This window comes from Sphaeroforma arctica, assembly GCF_001186125.1.
Source record: "Sphaeroforma arctica JP610 unplaced genomic scaffold supercont1.118, whole genome shotgun sequence".
NCBI classification, from domain to species: Eukaryota; class Ichthyosporea; order Ichthyophonida; genus Sphaeroforma; species Sphaeroforma arctica.
In genome coordinates this window covers 934-9,806 of record NW_014040440.1, presented here as the reverse complement: position 1 = coordinate 9,806, position 8,873 = coordinate 934, and the positions used below count along the sequence as shown (strand labels likewise).

Genomic DNA, 8,873 nt, shown 5'->3' with positions numbered 1-8,873 from the left:
TAATAAATAAATAAATAAATATATATATATATATATATAACAAAACAACAAACACACACATTCATACATATGTTTGTTATTTGTAATGCATATATATATATATATATATATATGAATATGTATATATAACATACCATCTTCAGTGCGGACCCTACATCGTTTTCCAAGCTTTTTCACGAACGATATATATATCTCTGATAGGACATCGAAAGCCGCGCTACTCGTCTGCTCAAAGCCAGCTGCTTCGCATATCTGTGCCACTCCCAACCGTGTGGCTCTCCAGGCGAACTCGTCACTCATCGTGTGAAGTCAGAAGCTTAAGAAGCTAACTGAAGCGAAGTGCTCACAATTATTCGTATTCAGACATGTATGACCGTATTATCCTATATCGAGTTCTATACATGTACAACTGTATACTTCTACTTCGTGGATCTATACATATGCTACTGTATGCGGCTTTATATTGCGTGTTATGGCCCGTCTGTGAGTTGTGTCTGGATCGGTTGGTGTACTGACATATCACCTGGGTGTAGGCGAGTGGAGACACCAGAAGCTAGAGCAATAACTGCACATGTGTGTTTATCCGTATCTGTAGCTCCTATAAAGCTTTGAACGACGGGTCCATGCACGTTTTAATACATTATATAACCAGTGATCTGTAATATTGGAATATTTACAATACTGCTGGCGATCCCTTGCGGCGAACTAAAACAACACCAAATATTGCCGCTGCTTTTTTAAATATATGTGTAAATACAATCGCATTCACGATCAAATCCGTACCGAACTGTTACCGCTTTATTAAACTAAATCTCAAATCTTAAAAAAATATTTCATGATATTGGCACGATTGTCGACTACAGCTACTATTTACATATTTTAAGTACAAATTGGGGATATCCTTTGGGCACCATGCTTTATTGACTCTTCGTAGGTGTGCGATGGGTGGGTATAGTAAAAACTAATATGCGTGTGATCGTCGCTCTGGATCTTGACTACTTCTATGCGCAAGTGCATGAGGTCGAGCTACGTCAGGAGGAAGATCACGAAAAGAAAAAGATCAACACGCATGTCCCTAATACAACAGAGTCTACAGTGGCATCCACAAGCCCAATATACAATGCTTCTATTCTACCAACAAGTGCGAACAAATCCCATATCTCTTCAATCAACGGAGATGGTATTGTATGTAAAGCGAACAAGGCAAGGCCCATCGGTGTCAAGCAGAAGCACATAATCGTCACAGCCAACTACTCAGCACGCGCACACGGCGTGACCAAGCTGCAACTGCTATCAGATGCGATGATATGCTGTCCTGAATTGGTGGTTATAGACGGGTCTGATTTGACCCGGTATCGCGAGAAAAGTGAGGCCGTGGAAACAACAGTGAAGAGTCTGCTGAAGCAATTGGTGTCAGAGTCTATGACTGAAGGTAAAGGGGATGGTCCATTGCGAGGAGAGCTACCTGGAAATTTGGGAGCGAGTATAACGGCTACAAGCCTAAGTAATGACCAAAAATTGGATGCGATGGAAAAAGAGAACCAGCAAGTTGTAGTCGACAGGAAAGCCAAAACAACGCCAGATGGGAAGAGAAAACAAGCCCAAAAGGGTCAGGGATGGCGCGAGGAACAGCGGGCACAGCTGAAAAAAGCACTTTATATGACCCGTGGATGCATCAATGCGAAATATAAAAATATCGATACAATGAGTGGGACCCAGAAGGGTAAACGGGAAGGAAAATTAAATGTGAAGAAGTATGCGAGTGTGAAGACACCGGTGCAGAAGAGTGGCATGGACGAGTGGTTCTGTGATGTGACCGGGCTGGTGAACAACATCATGCAGACACCCACCCACGTGCTATACACTCAAGCCTGCGCTCTACAGGATGGAGATATCAACGTAGTCCTGGGCGAGGCCCGGCAAGTTTCCTTGCACCTGCGCGTGGGTCTGTGTGTGGCCAAGGAAATCCAGGCAGCCGTGTTGAGGCACACAGACCTGACGTGCAGTGTGGGCGTGAGCACGTCTAAGTTGGGTACCAAGATAGCCGTGAACCATCAGAAACCGCATGGATCGTCTGTGTTTGTGCCTGAGAAAGCACGGGCGTACATGGCCGACAAGTGTGTGAAGATTATACCCGGCTGTGGCTCTCGATACACCAACAAGATCCGCGTGCACCTGTATTCGCTAGGATTTCGGCACGGGGACGAAGATGAGCAGGAGCTGATATCTGATCCCGAATACGAGGGAAGTGGAAGTGATAGCGAGGGCGATGGCGATGACGACTATGGTGATGATGGCCATGCCCAAAATCATGATTGCGTTCCGCCTACTAGTGATACGTCGCCTGAAAACACATATGCACATGATTCTAATGACAGTGGAAGGAAGGTTAAGCCCAATGCGACCGAGCGTCAGCGGAAGAGACAACTAGACCGTGTGATCTCTACGAAGAAGAGCAGTCTTCCGAAGTGTTTCCAAGTGCTGGATGCCTTCCTGAAACCTGAGGCCTACGCCGGTGTTTTGAACTCGGATATAGATGGAAATATACATGAAAGAGGTGCTCCCTCTCGGGCGCTACCGGAGAACCCTGAACCGAGTGTTGATGGTGGAGGGGATACACATCTCGTTGCGAAACTTTCAGGTATCAAACCCATATCTATGACTGTTGAGGACTCCCTTAGCGCCTCAATGTCGACCAAGGATGTGATTGCGTCCTTGGACTTTGTGCAGATGGCAGCGGTCATGCACGCCAAGTACGATGTGGCCAAAACCATTGCTTTGAAGTGCCTGGGCACCTGCTTGGATCCCGTGAAGGAGAGTGGGCTGTGCACTGTTATCAGCGCAGAGGATTCGATGCAGAAAAACACGTTCACGACGAAGCTGGAGGTGCGCGCCAAGATGCTCACTCTGGTGGACAATTTGCTGAGAAGAGTGTGGCGAGATATCGCCATGAACAAGCGTCTACCCAGCACTCTGTATGTGCGGTTCAGGAACTCGGGGCTGGATGAGGGCAACAAGGCGAACAACACATACCAGTCCCGCCAGACACCGCTGCCATACAGTGACTTCGGATCGCTACAACGAATGCTGAAGATCGCCGAAATTGTCTCTGCCACTGGCGATAAGAATACAGATACGGCGGCTCAGGATGAGTCACCTGTACAGGCTGGTAGTGATATCAGTCCCACCCCTCATATATCTGTGCCTGCTGCTACCGACACGACATTGAACGACATCGATGAGAAAGGTTTGAGGGTTGGCATTAGCAGGAAAAAGAAGGAAAACGAGGAGAACGATCTCAGGAAGCAGTGCGAACATCTGCGCTTTGTGGTGCTGCGTGAGGCTATGTCACTGATGATGAGGTTTTCCTTAAACACATACGAACCCGATACGCTGACACTCCTTGGGGTGGGTGTGACGGGGTTTTCTGAGCCACGCAACACAACGGAGGTGAGCATGGACGCATACTTAGTGGAGGATGTGGATAATGCCAAGGGACCCGCAGAGGCTCGCTGTCCCATATGTGGACATTCGTTCATAGGCATGCTTAATAGTGATATGCATGGGCATCTGGATAAGTGTATCGGAATGGGTGGGAGTGGGCAGGCCAGGGACGAAGGCTGTGCCAAAAGCGCGATAGATGGTAACGGGAGAGGTCGAAATAGTGCCAAGGGTGATAGCACGGACGGGGTCAAGCGGAAGATCAATACACTATTTGATTTCTCGGCCAATACCAATGGCAAGAAACACGGCGCCCACAGTGGTGGCCCCAATCGAGGCAAGCGAAAGAGGGGGAAATGAGTGCGATATGTGCTTCAACGAGTGCGATATTTATAAACATGATGTCACTGTTCGGAAAGTAAACAAAGGCGAAGTACTGGCATTGCCCGCTACAGTCGAATATATGTACCGCGTTTTTTCGTCTGTCAGGCTTTTGCGCATTTGTATATTGAGGTGGCCTCAGCTGATACAGATATATACTCTACTCGTTCATCGGCATCATGCGAGCGGTAGCAATGCTGAACCATGGCCCCATACGCCGAGTATTGCAATATCTCGAAAGTTTACCAGCCTCGTAGATTGATATACTCTTCATTACAAATAAACTTGCCAAATGGGCTCGCGGTCATGGGAGGACGACAATGAAAACCCCTATTTATGAATATTTTAGTAAGCTTTTCTCCTCATGTTACACTAGCTAGTGGAGAAATAGTAGTTCGCTACGTCTCCTCACGCACACATTCATGGCAATCTGCGCTGTGATCTGTCACCCAGATCACTGGGGCGAGTAAGGTGTACGTCCACTGTGACAGGTAAATGCCAAGTTCCCAAGATGCGTTTGCAATATATATTCAGACCTTGACAAGTAGTATCGTTTATTTGGTCCTTGCAAGACAAAAGCATCGAGCATTAAAGACCCTGATTGCAAATGACGACCGCAAGGGCCTTGTCAGGTAGAAAAGGGGGAATACGGGGAATACCGTGTTATACCAAGCGCAGCCAAGCGTCTTCGTGACCCATAAATGACGCTGTAGTCCATCCCAGGGCGTTGTACGGCCGTTCGTGGAGTGGAGGTGGCGTCCAGTGTAGGGATTGTCGCAAGTCAAGGCGGATGCAGCTCCTACACCACCATCCACAATGTGACTGTGGGATTGTGTTTGGGCTGTTGTAAGTGGAGACGGGAACATACCACGTATGGTCATGTACAGCAGGAAGCTGAGCCTTAAAAGGAGAAAGCAATTCTACCAAGCACTTCTCGTTCGCGGCGGTGTGTGCTCTGCCTCCTTCCCATTACAACTCCTATTAATTGTCACTGTTAAGAGCGTAGCCGCGAAGTTCGGTATCCATAGAACCTGGAGTGGGCCTATCGACGATGTGCTGAATGCATACAACGACCGATTTACGAAAGTGGTGCGTTTGGTAGGGGTTTGCCACTATTGAATACTCCAGAAGAATGGACAATAGTACTGGATTCTCTCGACTCATCCAGCCGGTTATGCTGTCAACTTCATGCATGTAGATTGCTATTCAATATCTCCAATGCATAGTGCTGGGACAGCTATTCGACATACACTACACCTTCCACTAGAATACTTAACGATATCCAAAAGCTACTTACTGCGCAGAATTGCTTGGCAACTGCATATCTCATCTCTGAGGTGCCATTGTCTTTGGTTGTTTTACCGCATGGTAAGTGCATACCCTACGCCCACATGCCCTGTGGTTTGCCGCGGTTGTGCTGATTCGCTCGTAGGCCAAACTTGTGTGCTTTAAATACCTCTCAGCTAACCTTTTGGGTTTAGAATCTCTGCTACACCAAGTCACTCGCCGCGACACGTAGAAGAAGCAGGGACATAGCCTATTTGATTCAACTTGCGCGTTGGTTAAGCTGTGACCTACTCAATCTAGAGGTACACACGGCCATAGAATCAGGTTATCTACCTTGACATGTTACGAGGCAAAGCATATTACACATCTCTCGGAATCAGCAAGGCAGACTTTCCACAAACAAGAGCATCCGCGATCTTTGCAGAAGTGGTGACGACATCGAAATATCTAGGCTCTTACAAGAGGATGCCGTACTTGGTATCTCTCGGCACATGGTTGACCACCACACGTCCATCGAGCGACAGAGAAGCGAACAGCCAAGGATCCGCCGCACTGAATAAAAACACACGAGATAGGGAAAAGGCACATAAGATTCACGAATTGCACCCCGGCCGCCCATCCCCTGTAATGCTTTGTAGCCCTAGACTACGTTACTATGGACTAATAGTCCGACAATAATTGGGTCCAGAGTTAAATAAGGGGATCTTGTACTCCACCTGGTTTAGTTTCGTTTTGAGACCGGCGTAAAAAAAAAAATCCGTGTAGTACGAATTGTGAGAGTAAAGGCCAAGAAAATTGGTTGTGGCAGGTGAGATAGTTATAAATAGTTCCGATCCGAAGCTTTTGTGTCTATCCACTGTGGTCCATGGGTAGGTGACATGTTGTTTAAGGCTATCATCTGTAGAACAAACTGCTGTACTGTAGCACAAATATGCTAGCAGCGCCACACACATGACTACAGCCATCCCGAAGGGATACCGAACATCGGCCCGGCACCACAGTGCAAACCTGCGAAATGTACGTATACAATTCACATGACCTTGACAACAGGTCGCATGCAATACACATCACTGTATATGTATACAATACACACCACTGATAGTTAGAATGGGTAACAGTACATGAGCGCACGTACCTCCAATCGACGGCATAGACACTGTCTTCGTGCTCGTCAAATTTGCGTACAACCCCATCCACTATCTTATCACTCGGCGGTTCCGGCCTCAGGTCTATTTGGTCATGTCTGTTGCGGAGGAATGAGAAATCCAGCGGGGTTGAGATGAGCTTTTAATATTGTATGTGGGTGGCTATTTGATGGGTACAATCGGGTTTGTAGGCGCATCGTCCCAAAAGTGATCTGTATCTGCCTGCTCTAAGCAACAGCATCGTTGCCCTGATAGACGACTCCAATCTATCCGAGCGCGAAGCTTCAGCACGACAAGAGATGGTTGTTCAAATATAGTGAAAAACATAAATTGATGTAGCACATTTAGCCAGGCAGGAAACGTTGATAGTACCCATCTCTAAAGAAGGCTGACGCATTCGAGGAAACAAGAACAAAGTATACTGACTCTGTTGTACTGATTGGTACATACGTGTTATCCTAGCACTCATGCGTGGTGAAGCAGGTGCCCAATTTGCTACACAGTGATATAAACAACGACGAGGCTATATGTACTGAAAACCATGTGCAAACGATAGGCGTGTGCTGATGAATGCAAGTATATTAGTAAAGGTATCCATCAACTCGTACGTGATGAAGTGTCAGTCATTTCGCTGGAGAGAAAGACACGTTAATCACATTCCAATAAAAACATACGTGTCATCCATGCAATCTATACATTCGTAAACCAGCAACGAGTCAGTCATATCGCCAGAATGCACAACGCAACATCATATGCAAACGACCAGCATCCACTGACAACTACACAGGCACTATCTACAGTATCCATTCCCGCGTACGTGGTGATATCATCACAGAGCACAATGCATCAACATATGCACAAGCTATCGACGCTACACATGCACTTGTGCGTTATGAAGCTATCAGTTATTTCACAGAAGAGCAAGACGCGTTAGATTATGCTTACGACCTACATATACCGATAGAATACATACGTGCTATCTACGCTATCCATGCTTTCGTGTGTGGTTAAGCGGTCGGTCATTTCGCTGGAGAGGGATGCAACACTTGAGAGGACCACGGCACAGTCTGAGCCTGACGTGAGCACCAGTTGATCATGGAAGTGGTTATATCGAACCGCCCATATCTGCATCAAAACGCGCCGGGATTTACGATTAGTACCAATAACTTACAGTTGAGCACGAAATACCAATTGTACTGGATTAAGGAAGTAAATAAAATTGACAATTGATGCTGCGTGCAAACCTTTGTGGATAGGATCGCTGCGGTTGCAAACATCCCATCGACGCAAAGTTAAAGACACTCTCAGATGAAGAATTGTCCAACAGACAAACAAGCAAGGCATCTACAAGGAAACACTAGATTGTAATCGAGCAATTCTTGCTATGGAGTGTCCATGGGCACTAAGTAACCATCACGCAATCAGCCATGACATACTTTATGCGAAACAGTCACACCTGATACAGGTAGCTACACTCAAAATATACCGAAATACATACCCTATGGGAGTGACATGATAAACTACATTTAGCACAGCCATCCCTAACACATGTAGGTACACTTGAAATAACACTAAGTACATACCCAATGTGAATGACATCGCATCGTACGCACAGCCTGGGTTGTATTCCGGCTATCCCAGAACTTTAAGGCACCATCATCGCCCCCGCTGATGAAATAGTTCGGCAGATTCGGGTTGAAATCTACATCCCTGGCCCTCATATCGTGCGCGTGCGGTATATGAAACGTTGTCTGGCTGGACCGTAAATCGAATCCCATGATACTGCGCCCCGCTACCACAGCCACCTCCATGCCACTGCTATGCCCGTGTGACCCCACCCACTTCCCGGCTGTGAGCGGTTTCTGCTTGCTGCTGCGGACCTCCTCGGCTCCAAATGGCGTGTAGTTCGTCGTGCGCTTCCCGGCATTCAAATCCCATACACACAGTGAGTGTTCTGCTAGCGTGGCAATCTGCTTGCTGTCCACTGGGTTCCACAGTACCGAACTGACTTCGGTGGAGACATCGTCATCCTCCCCTTCATTCCCGCTTTCAGAGATGTCTAGTAGTCTGGTGAAGATGCTGGGAGCCTGCGACGCGCCTACACGCGGTACGAAGTTGCCCTCGTCGTCCACTTCCTCGTCCGCACCATCGCCGATCTGAACCAGTTTGCGGTTTAAGTTTTAAATTTTAATGTGGGGTTGCACAATCAGGACTGAACCTTCCATTTTGAGGAATTAGGGGCCCATTGTGAGGACTGGAGTTAGAAGAAAAGCTACCATCTTGAAGATACGCACAGTAGGCACATATATATATATATATATATATATATATATATACATATATATGTATATGCATATATATATATATATATATATATATATTGTGATCGGCCTAGGGACCCTAGGGGTCGTAGTACCGAACTTTTATAGATTACATTATTGAGACACTATCATTATTAATTTTCGTTAACCAAAATTATTATGCTGACACACTTTTTTATATAATACTGGGCCCAGGAAATATATCTAGTCTTTTACCAACTTTTTTATTATTCTACAAGTAAAAGAACTTTGTCTACTAACTACAGTGAGTTTCATAGTCTCGCAATTGAACATATAT

At 46.4% G+C, this 8,873-nt stretch overlaps 2 protein-coding genes across 2 annotated transcripts in view; one reads left to right on the top strand and one right to left on the bottom strand.

Annotated features, from left to right (window-relative positions):
* Nucleotides 1–966: 966 nt before the first annotated feature.
* SARC_02583 (hypothetical protein) lies at nt 967–4,127 on the top strand (the record flags this gene model as incomplete). The annotated part of the gene is made up of 1 exon (XM_014303632.1): nt 967–4,127. One exon carries the CDS (start codon nt 967–969, stop codon nt 3,799–3,801), a length of 2,835 nt encoding a protein of 944 aa, XP_014159107.1. The 3' UTR covers nt 3,802–4,127.
* The window catches only part of SARC_02582 (hypothetical protein), a 5,217-nt gene continuing 363 nt past the window's right edge, over nt 4,020–8,873 (bottom strand). The window contains exons 2-5 of the mRNA XM_014303631.1: nt 7,838–8,410; nt 7,228–7,379; nt 6,245–6,352; nt 4,020–5,661 (exon numbers count right to left, since the gene is read on the bottom strand). Coding sequence (XP_014159106.1) covers nt 5,565–5,661; nt 6,245–6,352; nt 7,228–7,379; nt 7,838–8,410 — 930 coding nt within the window. The 3' untranslated portion in view covers nt 4,020–5,564. The remainder of the gene's footprint in view (nt 5,662–6,244; nt 6,353–7,227; nt 7,380–7,837; nt 8,411–8,873) is intronic.